The 19,724-nt window shown below is 41.7% G+C and overlaps 2 protein-coding genes across 5 annotated transcripts in view; both read right to left on the bottom strand.

The window, feature by feature from the left end:
• ANKRD6 (ankyrin repeat domain 6) overlaps positions 1 to 19,724 on the bottom strand; it is a 345,397-nt gene that overhangs the window by 282,421 nt on the left and 43,252 nt on the right. The gene's annotated exons all lie outside the window — the stretch shown is intronic.
• LOC141141247 (uncharacterized) lies at positions 12,455 to 13,078 on the bottom strand. The gene has a single exon (XM_073628927.1). The coding sequence runs from the start codon at positions 13,076 to 13,078 to the stop codon at positions 12,455 to 12,457; it is 624 nt and encodes a 207-aa protein (XP_073485028.1).

The raw sequence follows: 19,724 nt of genomic DNA, 5'->3' as shown, positions 1-19,724 counted from the left end.
CGTCACATACACTTTTAAGAACAATCAACTTTTTAGTAGCTTTAGTAAGTTTCATTGTAAAAGTACTTATCCACGTGTGAAAAACTGCTAGCCACTGTAAATTGCATCCATTTTTTAATCTAAAAATGATACCAAAAAATTGAAATTATTTTGATGGAGTTAAAAAGAAATGGTGCACTGTGTAACAATGTTTTCCTTGCAAAGCCCAACCCCAGTCAAAGCCTCAATTTAGTTTTAAATAGAGTTTAGTAAGGTTTAGAACCTCTGTCAGGTTTGTAATACTGTTCGAGATATTTTTCTCATTTTTTATATCTTGTAAAACTAGTACAATAAGCAAGGCAATTTGGGTTGTCAAAACAGAAAGTACAGCCAGCAAAACCAACTTTCTCTGTCACCACTGGAGGGATATTCAATCAAAACCAGCCAAATATCCAAATGCTCCTTAGATCCAGAGATATGGGTTGCTGATATACTAAGTGAATCTCAACTTTTTTTTTTTTTTGTAAAATTAACCTTAACTTTGCCCCCTCTGTACATTTGGATGTATCAAAGGATCAATAGAGACACTTTAATAAAAGGTGATGGGGCGACACTTAACTTGTACAAAATGATGTTTTTATATGCAGTTTTATTAATGGTGACCAGAGATTATACAATTTTTCCATCATAAGAAATCCAATGCCATTTTTAGAAGTGGTATGATATGTGCATTTCCAATTTAAATTGTAACTATTATATTTATGTGGTTTTATACTTAGTATTGTAAGATTAGTATTACCATTTTGGTATATACTTTGTGCATTGCCTTGGTGCCACATCCTTTTGTATTTAATTCTTCCATCATATTCTCAGTCCTTTAACAGTCTTACTTTACAATTACATTTATATGATAGTATTGAAAACCATCAGTCTTTTTCTGATAACGCTTCTCCGATAGATGAAAGTGAGCAGGAAGGAAGTTCATGTTTGTTCACACGGATGTTTCACTGGGCAAAAAGCCAGCTTAGATCACAACCGTTAAGTGGATATCCAAACACTAAATAAGTCAGCAGAGGTGAGGCAAAGTTATGAAATCATACCAGCTGTAGGGACAAAATATTGTAGAGATCACTTACATCAGCAGATTTACGAAAGCAGTAATCAGTTTCGTTTTCCCATCCCAAAACAATATGTATTTTAGTGCTTTGTATGTTCTGTAGATCAAAACCCAAAACCTTTGTACACAGCTACAACAACAAAATTTGTTATAACACGTAATATATATGTAGGGTGGCCCCATGAATCAAAAGATGACACTATATACGAAAACCATAGACATCAAGGCACTGGGAACAGGATCAGGGTTTAATATATGTGCAAATGCTGTTTATCTTCCTAGAGAATGCCCCTGAGTATTTATGAACATTGTGACTATTTCAAACCATTTTTGAAGAAGTGCATTTTTTCTGAACAGTAATATCTGCTTTGCCTTCATACCAGGGGGGATCCGGGGGGGGGGGGCAACGGGGCAATTGGCACCCCCCAGAAAATAATACAGACTCCAAGGCTTTCTCCCTCTGCCACCTCACCAGATTTAAGTTATGAGGCATCATCTAAATGCAGCTGCGGGGACTTTATTTCTGCTTCCCCCGGCTCCCAGGTGGCCTAAAATATATTCCCTGTGCCCCATCAGTTCATTTAGAGGGGCCCAGTGTGGCGTCACTATGGGGGTGTGGATCGCGGTGACACCGGGGCCGCTGCTACACACTAACATTACTGGCAGAGTTGCATCAGAGCGGTGCAAGTGTCACTTCACTTCCTGTCAGGCGGAGTGATCTTCACCCGACATGAGCTTCCTAGTCCCAGCTGGTGTGACGTCACGATTCAGAGGCCGGGAGTGTGGGATTGAAGACAAGATGCTGCTGATAGGACCTGTAGCCAGAGCTCACATGCACTGCAAATGAGTGATCACTTAACTCATTAACACAACAATGCCCTAACTAACACCTTGTCTTAGCTGTGTGAAGTGGTTAACGCTTTGGGGGAGGGGAGGGGGGTTAAATCATTTACAATGGTAATTGTAATATGGCACATGGAGGGGGTTAATGTACTCACTGATGTATTAGTGATCAGTATCATTTAGACCCTTTGTGCTGCATTAACCACTTGCCGCACGCCCACCGTCAAATGAAGGCTGAGCGGTGCGGCTCTCATTCTGGGTGAACGTCATATGATGGCCTCCCATAACGAGTGCTCTCGCTAGGACACGGCGTGACCCTGACCTGTGAAAAGAGCCATGGCCGCGGCTCTTTAACTATGTGATCGGCTGGGTCCAATCACAGCCGGTCACATGTAAACACGGAGATGCAGTAATTGACAGAGTGTGAGAAGAGGAGAGTCGATCTGCGGCATCTCCTCACAGGGGACAGCTAGGTATGTAATCAGGGCACTGATCATCAGTGCCCTGATTACAATTAAGTACCCACCAGTGCCAGCAATGATTTCCCACCACTGCCAGCAATCAGTGCCAACCAGTGCCCACAATTGCCACCAATTTGTGCCCACAAGTGCCAGCAATCAGTGCCCACAAGTGCCAGCAATCAGTGGCCATTAGTGATACCAGTCAGTGCTGGCTATCAGTGCTGACCATCAATGCCCATCAGTGCTGACCATCAATGCCCATCACTGCTGCCCATCAATGCTCATCACTGCTGCTCATGAATGCCACCCATCAATGCCCATCAGTGCCGTTCATCAGTGCTGCCTATCCGTGCTGCCTATCTGTGCCCACCAGTGCTGCCTATCTTTGCCCACCAGTGCCGCCTATCTGTGCCCACCAGTGCCGCCTATCTGTGCCTAGTGCCCACCAGTGCCACCCATCAGTGCCGCCTATCAGTGCTCATCAGTGCCACATATCATTGGCACCTATCAGTGCCCATAAGTGCGGCATATTCGTGCCTCCTCATCAGTGCCACCTAATCAGTGCCCATAAGTGCCGCCTCATCAGTGCCCATCAGTGCATCCTATCAGTGCTGCCTCATCAGCGCCCATCAGTGAAGGAGAAAAATTACTTATTTACAAAATTTACTGACAGAAACTAAGAAATTGTGTTTTTTTTCAAAATGTTTGGTCTTTTTTTTTTCTTTTTTTTAGGAAAAAATAAAAAACCCAGGAGTGATTAAATACCACCAAAAGAAAGCTCTATTTGTGTGAAGAAAATTATAACAATTTCACATGGTTACAGTGAATGCCCGCGCAATTGTCATTCAAAGAGTGACAGCGCTGAAAGCTGAAAAATGGCCTGGGCTGGAAGGGGGTTTAAGTGCTCTGTATTGAAGTGTTTAATGACAGTGGCACCATCAGTGTTAATTAACCCCTTTTATGCTACAGCATGAAATGAAAAGGTTTATAAACACTGCTACTAAAGGGGTTAATTAATTGCCACTGGTCACTAAAACATCAGTGAGTACATTAACCCCCTCCATGTGCCATATTACAATTATCAATCATCATCATTATCATCATGATAATCAAACAGTTCAGGTGTGTTGAGCCACAGAACCTGTATTGTGTGATTATCATGATAATAATGATGATATAGAATGACAGAAAAATTCATCTTTAGGCATTATTCACACAGGGCGTGCTGCAGACATTCTTCTAACATGCTGGGTTGTCTCTACTGGCTTGGGGATGCATAAAGTGTTACATGCATCCCGATGCCAGCATCCCATTTATTTCTACTGAGACACACAGCCACTCTGTCCCAATATGTCATGTGAGTGGGTGTGGGTCCCAGAATGCATGCAGGGTGCGTTCAGGGACACGCACCAGCATGTCATATTGGGATATATCGGCCGTGTGTCTCAGTAGAAATAAATGGGAAGCTGGCATTGGGATTCATGCAACACTTTAAAACAGTGTCACTGTTTTAAACAAGGTTATGACTGTATGATATGTTAAATACATTTCTGTAAGCAACACCTTATTTTCTGGCAGTGCCCCTCCCGAGACTAGACTCTGGATCTGTCCCGCTTCATACAAACCCAATCCAGGATATACTGTTTTCATGTGTTTAATTCATTGGATTATTAATAAATATAGAGGGAAAGACATAGATCTATGTTTTTTTATTTAAGATATTCAGCCAGTACAGCTACTGAGATTTTTGGGTTCTTGTTTTGTAAGGCTTGGAGAGCTACTATGTTGTGACTGCTAAAGTTTATATATTGTTACGATTTACTTTTTTAGCCTTCCTACTCCCGATGAAGCTGTGACCGAAACATGTTAAAAGGGGGTAAGAGGGGGCACACTCATAACCAACTGACTGTTAAGAAACTGCTCTTCGTCACAAATCCCCGTTGTCTGGTTTTGGAAATATATATATATATATATATATATATATATATATGTCAGGGGTTAGCTCAAAGAGGATCACCGTCCCTGGGAAAAAGGTAGTCCAAACGGCAGGTTTATTAAAATCTGTTTTATTTAAAATCAGTTTTATTTAAAAGTTTATTTAAAAGGTTGCATGAAAATAACACAAACAAAAACTGAAAATAAATCCTTGCCATCCAGGCACTAACTGAATATTGCAGGTTCCTAACTCAACAGATGAAAGGCTTCTCCCAGTCACCCAGGGCCGTTTTTAAGGCAGGGCAAAAGGGGCAGCTGCCCTGGGCCCTGTTATTGTTGTGGGGCCCAAAGCAGCTGCCTCATACTTGGAAACTATCCCAGTTTAAATTCCCTTGTCCCTTGAGGTTTTAATCCCATGCTGTGTCCTGATATCTCGGTGTGAAGTTCTGTTACTAATGCTGCCCAGCTCTGCCCTATTGTTGTGTACAGATGACTCGCCTGCAGACCCTGTGTCTATATGTAAATACCAACATTGATATGTAAATAGTGACGACGTTCATATGTAAATCGCAGCAGACTGGCAGGATTCATATGTAAATAGAGGCAGTATTCATATGTATATCATGCCCCCCTGGAGGTCATATCCATTATCACCTATACTGAATGCTTCCCACTGGGGAGGTAAAGGGGCATGCTTGAAAGTCCTGCCTACAACTGTGGTCATTAAGCCTATCATCAGCCTGTTCTGCAAAGGTAAGCAAATTAGTGGGGGGTGGGTAGTGTGGGTTGTGCAGAGGTAGGACAGGTGAGCAAGGAGGGGATGTGTAGAGGTAAGGAAGGTGGGTGCAAAGATGAGCAGAGGAGGCAGGTAGAGTTAAAGGGGAGGGGGAGTGGAGAGGATGGGGGAGGTTTGGGGTGCAGAGGTTAGCATGGGTTCAAGGATGCAAAGGTGTACTGACAGGGGGATAAAGATGTAGGTCATATGTAGGGCAGCCCTGCTCTATGCGCTACAAATGCAGAAGAAACTCCCAAACCCTTTTCCAAAATCAGTGAGCAGTATTGATGTACAGTAATCTCTAGCAACCAATCAACAAGCAGAAATTATGTGCTGCAACCTCTAGCAACCAGTCAGTGAGTGGTAATGATACATTGTAACCTCTGGCAACCAATCGCGATAGCTGTCTGATCTGATTCAGTAAACTGATTTTGAGTCTAGCTGCTTTTTATTGTATGTCTCAAAGCAGGTGGAGAGTGAAACTGCATGGAGGGGGGGGGCAAAAAATTTTTTTGCCCAGGGTCCAATCAATATTAAAGATGGCCCTGCAGTCACCCACAAAACAAAGATAATGCAAACCTTTTCTCTTACAAAGCAGGTTTTTGGCTTTCTGAGTCCCAGGCCAAGAGCAATCCTTTTCTCTAGTCCTGCTTAATTTATACCACCTGTTGGTGGGCACAAGTGGATCGCAAAATCTGGTCTGGAGCAAACCCTGCCAAGGTGGCTGTTAAAACCTGGACCGGATTACACCTTAGTTCTCTGAACGCATGCAAGGTGAAACATAACGTCCATCAATCACCTCGCCTTTCATAATGTCACATATCCCTCCCTTCTGCTCAAGCACCCCTGCGGCTGAGCAACTGTCCCAACCCGACAATGAATACGGGAAAGGGCATCTGCATTATTCTGAAGTTTCCCAGCTTTATGCTCCACTGTAAACTTAAAAACTTGGAGGGCAAGGAACCACCTTGTCACCTGACTGTTAACTGATTTTTTGTTATCACACATCTATTTGAGAGAGGCATGATCAGTGACTAGTTTGAATGGTCTCCCCAACAGGTATACTTCAGGGCATCTAAGGCCCATTTGATAGCTAAACATTCCTTATCAACAATGGCATAATTTTTCTCATGTCTGTTCAGCTTTCTGCTCTGGTAGACCACTGGGTGTTCCTCACCGTCTCTGATTTGGGACAGTACTGCATCCAGTCCCACATCTGTAACACAAAATCCTTTGTAAACTCTTGGGTCACGAGCACAGGTTGTACACAAACAGCTTGCTTTAACATATGAAATGTTTTCTCTGCCTCTGCATTCCACTTAATCAAGCCCGACCCTTTACCCTTTGTCAGATCTGTCAGTAGAGCTCCAATGGTGGCAAAATTGGGTATAAAACGCCTGTAGTATCCTATGATCCCAAGAAATGCACAAACTTGTTTATTTATAGGTTAGGGCCACTTTTGAACCGCCTCAATTTTATTGATCTGAGGCTTGATCAGCCCTCGACCAAAACATAGCCAAGGTATTAGGCTTCCTCCAAGCCTATGGCACACTTTCTGGGGTTGGCAGTGAGTCCTGCTTTCTTAAGGGAATCTACTACTGCTTGCACCAGGGCAAATGAGATTCCCAATCTGGGCTGTGGATGTCTACATTGTCCAAATAGGCGGCTGCTCATTGGCCATGTGGTCTTAATGTCTTATCTATCATTCTCTAGAATGATGCAGGAGCACCATGCAAACAAAAAGGCATCTGCTTATGCTGGAAAGACCCCTCGGGGGTAGAAGACGCTGTTTTCTCTTTTGCAGATTCTGTTAGGGGTATCTGCCAATAACATTTAGTCAGATCTAAAGTAGTTATGTATCGGGCACTTCTCAATCTGTCAACAAGCTCGTCGACCCGAGGCATTGGATACGCATCGAATTTGGCCACGCTGTTCAACTTCCTGAAACCATTACAAAACCTTATAGTTCCATCTGGTTTTGGGACCAACACTATGGGACTTGACCACTCACTGCGGGACTTCTTTATCAAGTCCAACTCTAACATGTTCTTTACTTCATTTGCAACTGCTTCTCGCCTAGCTTCGGGTATTCTATAGGGCTTTACATTTACTCACAAACTCTTTAATGTCCTTCTGTTGGGCCACTGACAAGGTTTCAGTTTTGGGTATCTCAGGTGCCCCAGGGGACATGTCCTTTTGGGGTGTTGGGACTGCCAGTAAAGTCTTGCTGTCCTTCCAAGGTTTCAAGAGATTAACATGATATATTTGCTCTGGTTTCCTTTTTCCTGGCTGGTAAACTTTGTAGTTTACTTCCCCTACTCTTTCCATAATTTCAAAAGGAACTTGCCACTTTTCTAGGAATTTACTCTCGATTGTGGGGACTAGTATCAGCACTCTATCACCAGGGTTGAAGGTTTGAGTCTTGGCACCCAGATTATAAATCCTTCTCTGGGCCTCCTGGGCTGCTCCATATGTTCCCTACAAGCGGCATGACAGCCACGACTCTGTCTTGCATTAGTGAGATATGCTCAATGATGCTTCTGTAAGGCGTGGTCTCTCCCTCCCACGTTTCTTTTGCGACATCTAGCAATCCCCTGGGATGCCTGCCATACAGTAGTACCTCTCGTATGGCAAACACAAGGTATGGCAGCAAAAAATCCAAATTTCTCCCATCTTTGTCCACCACCTTTTTAACATGTTTTTGAGCGTTTTGTTAAATCTCTCCACAAGACCATCAGTTTGGGGTGGTAGACAGAGGTACAGAGATGGGAGATTTTGAAAAACTTACACAATTCTTTAGTGACATAAATGGTGTGCCTTTAATAACTATTTTGGAATACCCACATGACTAAATACCTGGAAAAGCTTTTTGGCAATAGTCTTAGCTGAGGTATTACGCATGGGAATGGCTTCAGGATATCATGTGGCATAGTCCTGTATTACCAGTATGTGCGGATGGCCCCGGGCAGACTTTACTACTGATCCCACCAGATCCATGCCAATTCATTCAAAAGGCACTTTAATTATTGTTAACGGTACCAGCGGACTGCAAAAATGGGGCAATGGCGCAGAATACTGACACTCTGGGCATGACTCACAATATTCTTTGACGTCTGCATGTAAACCAGGCCATAAGAATCTCTGGGTTATTCTCTCCTTGGTTTTCTCTATGTCCAGATGTCCACCCATTACATGACCATGGGCTAAATCTAATACCATCCAGCAATAGGGTTTGGGAACCACTACCGTAGCTGCTCTACCTCCTCCTCCACTTGCTTTACCACCTGATACAGCAATTATTTTTAAGAGCTATGTAGGAAAAAGACACCTCTACATTAGGTTCAACAGGTTCCCCATCCATCATTTTAACATTTTCTCTGGCTTTATTGAGTGTGGTGTTTCTTAGTTGTTCTGTACAAAAATCATCTTTCCTGACTTCTAAGTCAGGCACCACATTCTGCCCTCTCTCACTACTAGAGAGAGAGGCCAGAGATCATTTCTTGTTCTTTATCCTCAATCTGGGGGCAGCATTCCAGCTCCTCCTGCTCCTCAGCCATTACAGAAAAACGAAAAGGATCTACCCCTTCCTTGGACACACAATTTCCCTTGCAATTTTGCAATCAAAAGGGTCAGGAATTTTTGTTTTCCCACAAACTCCAAAAGTGTGAAAAATTTCCCCCCACTAGGGCTTCATGAAGTAGTGAGGGTACCACCCCCAATTAATGGGTCACCAGGCCCCAAGGGGTATCAACCTCCACCACAGTAGTCTGGTAGTCACGTGTGTCACCATATATGCAAATAACCCCAATAGTGCTAGGGTGTAACTTTGCAGGATTTACACAATCACCTTTAACTAATGTCACAACACTACCATAATCTAGCACAGCAGTGACTGGCTTTCCATCAACTGAAATCACACACATTTGTTTTTCCATGCGTCCCTGACATGATACAGTACATGCCACCTGTGCAAAAAGAGAAATGCGTTTTTTCAAATAAGCATTATCACATTGCATTGGTTCATCAGTTAGGGAAGAGTTAGCAGTAATATGACCTAACTCATGCCAGCGGTAACATTTTAGGCGTTCTGTACCCAGTCCTCTAAACGGCCTTAGAGACCTTCCTGAACTATTTGGCCAGTCTCCAGGTCCTGAGCCCATAGTCTCATTATCTGTAGCCACAGTCTTGTAATTTTTCCCCGAACCCTTGAACCCTGGAACAGTCTTACCAGATCCTCCAGGCGTTTTTTCACCCCTAGAGACATTGGGCTGGGTCACGGATGAGTTCAACAAGTCCTTAGCAGCCGTATATCTCTCCATCAGGTCCACCAGCTGGTTTGCAGACTTAGGGTCCCCATGGCTGACCCACTTCCTCAAAGTGGCAGGGAGCACGCACAAGTAACGGTCCATGACCACACACTCCACAATCTTGGGGCCTGACAAAGTCATACATCTGGGAGCGGGGTGGCTTGTCATTACTGTATGCCCACCGATGCACCCACTGAGCCCGGACTGCAATGGAGACAACCAGACGTGCAAGTATCTCAGCTTTCAGAATCTCATAGTCCTGGGCGGCATCTGGTTCCAGGTCAAAATAGGCCTTTTGGGGTCCTCCTGTCAGAAAGGGCACTAGCAGTCCTGCCCATTGCTCTTTTTGCCATGCTTCCCGAACAGAGACTCTTTAAACGAGATCTCAGTGCATTGCTGTATGATGATTGGCCAAAGCATGCACCTGACCTGCATGCTTTGGCCAAACACAGCGTGCTCTGTCCCTATGACAGCACCTTGTCCCTATGTTGATGGGAACAAGGGCCTCATCCCCACAACCCTTGGGGGTCTGTGGGCGGGGGGGCTTATCGGAATCTGGAAACCCCCTTTAACCACTTGCCGCCCGCCATATAGCAGAATGACGGCGGCAAAGTGGTTTCAATACCCTGACTGGGCGTCATATGATGTCCTCAGGATATTAAGCCGCTGTGCGCTCCCGGGGGCGCGCATCGCGGCGATCGTTGTTGCGGTGTTTCAGTCTGACACACCGCAACTCCGATCTAGGTAAAGAGTCTCTGTGTCCAATCACGGCTGATCACGATGTAAATAGGAAGAGCTGGTGATCGGCTTTTCCTCACTCGCGTCTGACAGACGCAAGCAGAGGAGAGCCGATCGGCTGCTCTCCTGACAGGGGGGGTCTGTGCTGATTGTTTATCAGCACAGCCCCCCCTCAGATCCCACCCAGGACCACCATCATGCCGCCCAGGACCACCAGGATGGCCATCCACACTGGCCCACCAGCTATGCCCCCCCAGGGAAATACTAATTTCTGCCCACTCAATGCCCAGGCAGCTGCCAATCAGTGCCCACTCACAATGCCTACCACTGCTAGTGCCACCAGGGATCAGTGGCTCATATCAGTGCCGCCTATCAGTGCCCATCAGTGCCACGTATCAATGTCCATCAGTGCCCATCAGTGCCACCTATCAGTGCCCAGCAGTGCCGCCCATCAGTGCCCAGCAGTGCCGCCCATCAGTACCGCCTATCAGTTCCAGCCATTAGAACCCATCTTTGCAGCCTTTTAGTGCCCATCAGTGTCGCCTATCAGTGCCCATCAGTGCCCACCAGTGCCACCCATGAGTGCCCATCAGTGCCGCCTATCAATGCCCATCAGTGCTGCATATCAGTGCCACCCATCAGTGCCGCCTACCAGTGCCCATCGTCAGTGCCCGTCAGTGCCCGCTCATTGGTGCCACCTAATCGGTGCCGCCTTATCAGTGCCCATCAGTGAAAGAGAAAACTTACTTATTTACAAAATTTTATAACAGAGACAAAAGCAAAACTTTTATTTTTTTCAAAATTTTCGTTTTTTTTTTTATTCGTTTAGCAAAAAATAAAAACCGCAAAGGTGATCAAATACCACCAAAAGAAAGCTCTATTTGTGGGAACAAAATGATAAAAATCTAGTTTGGGTACAGTGATGGATGACCGCGCAATTGTCATTCAAACTGCGACAGCACTGAAAGCTGAAAATTGGTCTGGGCAGGAAGGTGTATAAGTGCCCTGTATTGAAGTGGTTAACAAGGGGGCCCACAGATCCTGCCCCCTTGGGATCTGGCAATACATTACAGCCGCAAGCAATTTTAAATGACATTTTTTCTTTTAGAAATGTTATTTTGCTGTGGTACTGTTATAAACATGGGAAAGATGTGCTACCTTACAGGCAGACTAAGGGGACTCCCCCAGGCACGATATTCAAAGGAATATTTCATTTTTATTATTTAAGCATTATTAAAAATCACTGCTCCTGGAAAAAACGGCCATTTTAAAAACCTTTTTTGGATTGATACACGTCCCCTGGGGCAGGACCCAGGTCCCCAAACACTTTTTATTACAATAACTTGCATATAAGCCTTTAAAATGAACACTTTTGATTTTTCACGTTCATGTCCCATAGACTTTAACGATGTTCACATGTTCGCACAAATTTTTTGTCTGTTCGCATGTTCTGGCGTGAATCGAACGGGGGGTGGGGTGGGGGGGGGGGGGGTTCGGCTCATACCTAGTTGACAGCTATTCCTGATTTCTAGGTATATCCCAGATTTTTCAAGATTTCCTTGGCTATGTTCCTGGCTTTCATAAGTGAAATACTTGTCAATATAATCTCTGTATTATTAAATGGACCCTGTAAGTGAAATCATACAAAACTTAGAAATCATTAGTTGGTAAAAGCACAGGTAGGTGTGTAGATTTCCTGGATATATAATTTATTCACTGTAAATGCTGTCATTTTTTTAAATGTAGAGTTGGAATCTGCATATTTTGAAAACCTGCTCCAAAAGATCTGGGCTATACAACAGTTCCAAACATCATCATGGCTGTAGAGAAATATAAAACAGTGCTGGCAAACGAATGCTATTGCTTCATCCATAGAAAAAAAATCCACAAATACCATGTGATATGGAGATGAACAGCAGATGTGCCGGAGGGTGCAGATATTAACTTCACTCTATTCTCTGAATCATCAAGAAACTTAATAAAAGAAAAACTAACCTGACCAGTACTTCTAGCTACAGGATAGTCTTATATAATAGCCCTCAAGCTCATAAGATAAACACATGTAGTATTGTGTTCAAGGAAACCTACCAATACTTTCTGCATTGCCTCCTCCTCTCTTCCCTGAAATCTCCGCACCCTTCCAATGTCCTACATAAGAAATCATATCTCGCCTTCTATGTTCTACATAAGAAATCATATGTCGCCTTCAATGTTCTACATAAGAAATCATATACTGCTTTCTATGTTCTACATAAGAAATCATATGTCGCCTTTTATGTTCTACATAAGAAATCATATGTCATCTTCTATGTTCTACATAAGAAATCATATGTCGCCTTCTATGTTCTACATAAGAAATCATATGTCGCCTTCTATGTTCTACATAAGAAATCATATACTGCCTTCTATGTTCTACATAAGAAATCATATGTCGCCTTCTATGTTCTACATAAGAAATCATATGTCGCCTTCTATGTTCTACATAAGAAATCATATGTCGCCTTCTATGTTCTACATAAGAAATCATATGTCGCCTTCTATGTTCTACATAAGAAATCATATGTCGCCTTCTTTGTTCTACATAAGAAATCATATGTCGCCTTCTATGTTCTACATAAGAAATCATATGTCGCCTTCTTTGTTCTACATAAGAAATCATATGTCGCCTTCTATGTTCTACATAAGAAAACATATGTTGCCTTCTATGTTCTACATAAGAAATCATATGTCGCCTTCTATGTTCTACATAAGAAATCATATGTCGCCTTCTATGTTCTACATAAGAAATCATATGTCGCCTTCTATGTTCTGCATTAGAAATCATATGTCGCCTTCTATGTTCTACATAAGAAATCATATGTCGCCTTCTATGTTCTGCATTAGAAATCATATGTCGCCTTCTATGTTCTACATAAGAAATCATATGTCGCCTTCTATGTTCTACATAAGAAATCATATGTCGCCTTCTATGTTCTACAAAAGAAATCATATGTCACCTTCTATGTTCTACATAAGAAATCATATGTCACCTACTATTGTTCTACATAAGAAACCATATGTTGCCTTCTATGTTCTACATAAGAAATCATATGTCGCCTACTATGTTCTACATAAGAAATCATATGTCGCCTTCTATGTTCTACATAAGAAATCATATGTCGCCTTCTATGTTCTACATAAGAAATCATATGTCGCCTTCTATGTTCTACATAAGAAATCATATGTCGCCTTCTATGTTCTACATAAGAAATCATATGTCGCCTTCTATGTTCTACATAAGAAATCATATGCCGCCTTCTATGTTCTACATAAGAAAACATATGTCACCTTCTATGTTCTACATAAGAAATCATATGTCGCCTACTATGTTCTACAAAAGAAATCATATGTCGCCTTCTTTGTTCTACATAAGAAATCATATGTCGCCTTCTATGTTCTACATAAGAAAACATATGTTGCCTTCTATGTTCTACATAAGAAATCATATGTCGCCTTCTATGTTCTACATAAGAAATCATATGTCGCCTTCTATGTTCTACATAGGAAATCATATGTCGCCTTCTATGTTCTGCATTAGAAATCATATGTCGCCTTCTATGTTCTACATAAGAAATCATATGTCGCCTTCTATGTTCTGCATTAGAAATCATATGTCGCCTTCTATGTTCTACATAAGAAATCATATGTCGCCTTCTATGTTCTACATAAGAAATCATATGTCGCCTTCTATGTTCTACAAAAGAAATCATATGTCACCTTCTATGTTCTACATAAGAAATCATATGTCACCTACTATTGTTCTACATAAGAAACCATATGTTGCCTTCTATGTTCTACATAAGAAATCATATGTCGCCTACTATGTTCTACATAAGAAATCATATGTCGCCTTCTATGTTCTACATAAGAAATCATATGTCGCCTTCTATGTTCTACATAAGAAATCATATGTCGCCTTCTATGTTCTACATAAGAAATCATATGTCGCCTTCTATGTTCTACATAAGAAATCATATGTCGCCTTCTATGTTCTACATAAGAAATCATATGTCGCCTTCTATGTTCTACATAAGAAATCATATGTCGCCTTCTATGTTCTACATAAGAAGTCATATGTCGCCTTCTATGTTCTACATAAGAAATCATATGTCGCCTTCTATGTTCTACATAAGAAATCATATGTCGCCTTCTATGTTCTACATAAGAAATCATATGTCGCCTTCTATGTTCTACATAAGAAATCATATGTCGCCTTCTATGTTCTACATAAGAAGTCATATGTCGCTTTCTATGTTCTACATAAGAAATCATATGTCGCCTTCTATGTTCTACATAAGAAATCATATGTCGCCTTCTATGTTCTACATAAGAAATCATATGTCGCCTTCTATGTTCTACATAAGAAATCATATGTCGCCTTCTATGTTCTACATAAGAAATCATATGTCGCCTTCTATGTTCTACATAAGAAATCATATGTCGCCTTCTGAATTACACTGGCCAAAGCAGCAACATAGAGAGCTAAAGTATCAGAAGTGTAACTATATGAAACCTGCAGGGCTAAAAAGTAGCATAAATAATAAGCAAAACACAATTTTGTTGAGCCAAATTATAATGTGAATAAATATTAATGGTATATTTCATATGATTTATGGTGGTTTTCTGCCATTTATATTTTTACTGGTATTTTTAATACATTTGAAATGATCTACACCATTGGTGCCTTTCTTTTTCATGGAACAATCTGTATTGCACATGATATGATTGGAAGGAATGTGGTACAGGTGACTTCTATCCAGTATAAGCTTATATTTGGCACAAGGTGGCGGTTGCCATTCACAAAGAGAAGTCTAATTTATTCTGTTGCATTATGAGGTGTTGGAGTTTTTTTTACATCATCAATATCCTTTTGGATCCTATGCATATGGTGGAAGTTACAAATTATTACAAATTTAGCACAACTTTAACATTATAATAAATAACTTATAAGATTTGAGTTTTTATACTATTTTTATGCTACTTTTTAGCACTGCAATTGCCATACATTTATATAGCAGAATTTGTATACTGGTCTTTTCTGTCAGCTGCTTTTATTGTTTTCTTCACAGGGTGTGCGCTGCATTAATGTGGATTAACTTCCCTGGTGGTAATCCCAAGTGTGGCTCCGGGTTAATTTTCAGTACCAAAAGCGGTAACCCCAAGCCACACACAGGATTACACTGCAGTATCCACGTACAGGTACGTACCGCGATGTACTCCCGCTGTGTCCTCCGGCCAGATCCTTCGACCAATGCCTCTGTGTTCCGGGTTCTGTTCCCTGTGAGCGTCGCAATGCATGGGGGCAGAACCGGCGGCAAATTAAAAAAGTACAAAACATAACACACACACACAATATATTGTAATCTGTTAGGATAACATTACTGTATCAAATCATTTGACCTCAGTTTTGTCCTTAGTGCTTTGTCCAGTGCCCTGCCTGCACTTTTACCATTCTTTCTGCCATTCTTTCTGCCTGGAAACTTAAGAACGTCCATGGCATCCAAAAAGAGTCCCTCTATGTCAAGTGCGGTTTTAGACCAACTAGAAAACAGCGATAGTGAATTAGAATCACTTGCAGAATTGAGCGATAGTGATTAGTGGGGAAATTCGTCATCAGACACTGAAAGTGATGACAGCGACGATTCTGCGACTGAACTCAGTGATATGCGAACTTGGTGCTCTATTGATTGTGGTAGGGATCACGCAGCGCCCCCAATATTCCCATTTACTGGAGCATCTGGTATAAATGTAGATGTTGAAGACGACAACCCCTTGGCATACTATTTCTGACCGATGAGATAATTGGAAAAAATAGTTACTGAGACAAACCGGTACCAAGAGCAACAATTAGCTACTACACATCGAAAGTTTCCAAGAAGCAGAAAGTGAGAACCAGTGACCAAAGATGACATTTGGAAATTTCTGGGCCTAATAATACTTCAGGGAGTGGTGGGGAAACCCCTGCAAAAGTGGTATTGGACAACCAATAAATTACTTGCCACTCCAATCTTTGGCACAGTCATGGCAGAGTACAGATTTTCCCTGATCATGAAATATTTACACTTTGAAAACAACAAAGAATTTGATGAAACTATTCATCCTGCACCAAAACTAAAGAAAATTTGAGAAGTATCTCAGATGATTCTAAAGAATTTTTAAAGGAGCTATGTGCCAAAAAGAGTTATCAGCATAGATGAAAGTCTAATGGCCTACAAGGGAAAGCTTAGCTGGGTACGATACATTGCATCAAAGAGAGCGCTATTTGGCGTAAAATCCTACATGCTATGCGAATCGTCAACTGGCTACATTTGGAATTCAGTTCTATACACTGGAAAAGGAACAAAATTCAACCCAAAATACAGCAACTATGGAATGACAACATCTTCTGTTCTTTCACTCATCGAACCATTGCTAAATCAGGGCTATTGCGTAACAACCGACAACTTTTATTCATCTCTTGAACTTTATGAGATTCTTCCGCAAAACAAAACAGATGCCTATGGAATCGTTAGGGCTAACCGGCGCAACATGCCTCCAATGTTTGGCAATAACAAGCTGAAGACTGGAGAAGTGCTTGCCTGGCAGAAAGGCAAAATTATGGCACTGCGATGGGGTGACAAGAAAGATGTGTGCCTAATGAGTACAGTTCATAATACCTCCACTGTTATGGTACGCACAAAAGGTGGGAAAGAAATCATGAAGTCACAAGCAGTGATAGACTACAATAACACCATGGGAAGTGTCGACAGAGCTGACCAAGCAATGACATTCTAACCAGCAATAAGGAAACAGCAAAAGAAGTACTACAAGAAGATCTTCAGGCATTTTCTTGAGCAATGCTTGTGGAATGCCTACATTCTGCTAAAAAAAAAGAGCGACAAGCCTGTGATTCATTCTGACTTCATTTGGAAAGTTGCCAAACTGATCTTTGTAAACCACCAAACACCATCAATGGCTGTGAATAAAGCTGGACGTCGTTCTGTTGGCATTGTCAACCCAGAACGCCTGACTGGTCGTCACTTCATGGACTACATCCCACCAACCGAGGTTGGTGGATCAGCACCTACAAGGATGTGCGTGGTTTGTCGCTCGAAGCGAGATGCCAGTAGAAAGAAAATCCGAAAGGAAACCAGGTTCCATTGTCCTGATTGTGACGTCGGACTTTGTGCCGTCACATGTTTCAAAATGTATCATACCCGGCATGTTTACTAAACCAATATGCAGTGTCTAGTATTACAGTGACTAGTAATATTGCACCCTTGTTTGGACAAATTTCTGTATTTTTGATTTGATTACATTATTGAATAAAATGTATTATTATTATTATATTATTTTTTATAATTATTTATAGTTATTATATTATAATTTATGATTTCATGTTTCAAACTTTATCATACCCGTGATGTCTACTAAAATCTTGTTTGAACAGATTTAAGTGAGTTACAGGCCAACAATATCAAACAACAAATTTCCATGCAAAACAATGTACCGCTTTGACATTCAAAAATCAGACATAATCAGACCACCAGAGAGGTTAATTTTGTTTAATGTTATAGTAGAAGAGATTACAACCCATCCATATGGGCTTATAAATGCTCCCAAAGAGACATACCTTAAAGTGACACTAAAAGATATACTCTTCTCCAAAGAATAAACCATAAGCATCCACTGTTTTTCATAAACATGTTTCTTCTGTGTTTTTCTGCCCCCTTGTAATGTCCTCTGTGAGCTCCAAACCCCCCCCGTTTGTTTAGAACTAGCACTGCTCTAAGCACACTACAAATCTCATCATCCATTGTACCTAGTTTATCTAGGAGAGAGCTAGCATGCGTGGCTTTATCCATAGAGTGAAGAACAAATTCAGCTACCCAACAGGAAGTCGGATCACAGAAGCAAAAAAATAAATACATTTGGAGATTTGGTGGAGGCTGAGGGTAATATTAGGTACTTTTTCAACAATACATTAAAAATACATTCTTGAATAGATTTTTTTCAATCAATTTAGTGTCCCTTAAACACCCATTGCTTTGAAATGCACTTGACACATGGGTACCTTAATAGTAGATATAAGTTGAAAAAAAGGAAAACTAACTAAATGGGACTTTATATGACCTCATATAAAGTCCCATTTAGTTAGTTTTCCTTTTTTTCAAAATATCAGGGATGGAGACATGCATGCTACCTTTTATATTTATTACTTTTATTGGTGGCATTCAGTGTAAGTGCTATTTAGGCTTATACTTTTTGAGTAAGGTTTTTAATTGTATTGTGGATAGGATCGTAGGTTTTATCATAACGTCTATTATTTTGGTATCTTCCATCATTAGTACCTGTATGATTTAAAACTTTTGGCTACAACTCTCTTCCTTTTTGAGGCTCCTTCCCAGAGACAGGTATTTATTTAGTACCTATATTACCATTTTAAACCTTGTCTCGTTTATACCTCCTTGCGGACAATACCCTGTGTGGGGGGTGTGGTCGGCCTTTGGGTGGGTCTCCTTGCCGGGGTTCGCAATCCCGGGAGCTGCGATGCGTGCTGGGAGCCCTCCCCCTCCCTTGTCACATGGGGGTTGGGGCGGACTTCCCATCACGCATCGACGCCACGCTCCCAGTTTCGTGCGTGTGACGTCGTTATGACGCCATTACGTCGACACTGTGTGCCGTCCATCTCAGCGTCTATAAGAAGCGCCAGCTGCGGGCTGGCTTTGTTCGGCTCCGACAGCTGTCACCCTTCTCTATTTTAGCCGCCTACGTGGCGTTGGCGGTTACCTATTGGCGGCACCCTAATCTATATCTATTCCCCCTAATTGGATACACATTCCCCGCTAAACACTTCCTACCGGTGGCCACTTAGTTGGCATTTTGGTGTTCTGGGAATCTCAGGTAATACTATGGCTTCTTTTGGCCTCCACTATTGTTGTTACACTTTTTCCTGTGGCACAGGCATATACATGCAACTCTATTTCTCCTGACTATATTCCTCCCTGTTCGGTCATTACATTACCACTTATTTGTACAATTTTCACTGTTCCCTCTGCTTTTTCTCAATACTGCAACCGCTATACCTATTGGTTTAGTCTGGTATTTACACACACTTTCCCAATGCTAAATATTCTACTTCATATTTATTTATTTCTATAGTCACTTTTAGTTCTTTCATCCTCTTAGAACATGAAGATGTGATTTTCACTTTCAACAATTCCTCACAAAGTCGCCCTTTAGGTACCGCCTCAGCTCCCGGGGTTGTTTGATCTTTATCCCTGACAGGCTCACACCCTCGGTGCCCTCCACCCATCTACATAGGTTCTTTGTAAGTAACCTTTTATGGTTTTTAACCATCACTGCTACTTTAAGATCATATTACAACAATTTTCTCTACCTGCCCTGTGATCAGCCCCTGAGAATTTCTTTAATATCTTTTATAGACAATTACATTGCATCTGCTCCTGAAGATTGGAAAGATCCATGAAACGCGTAGAGCTCTTAGATGCTATTCACATTAACAGCCCTTCCACATTTCTATCAGATTA

Source organism: Aquarana catesbeiana, linkage group LG04 (genome assembly GCF_042186555.1).
Source record: "Aquarana catesbeiana isolate 2022-GZ linkage group LG04, ASM4218655v1, whole genome shotgun sequence".
Classification (NCBI taxonomy): domain Eukaryota; kingdom Metazoa; phylum Chordata; class Amphibia; order Anura; family Ranidae; genus Aquarana; species Aquarana catesbeiana.
This window is presented reverse-complemented; position numbering and strand designations above follow the sequence as displayed.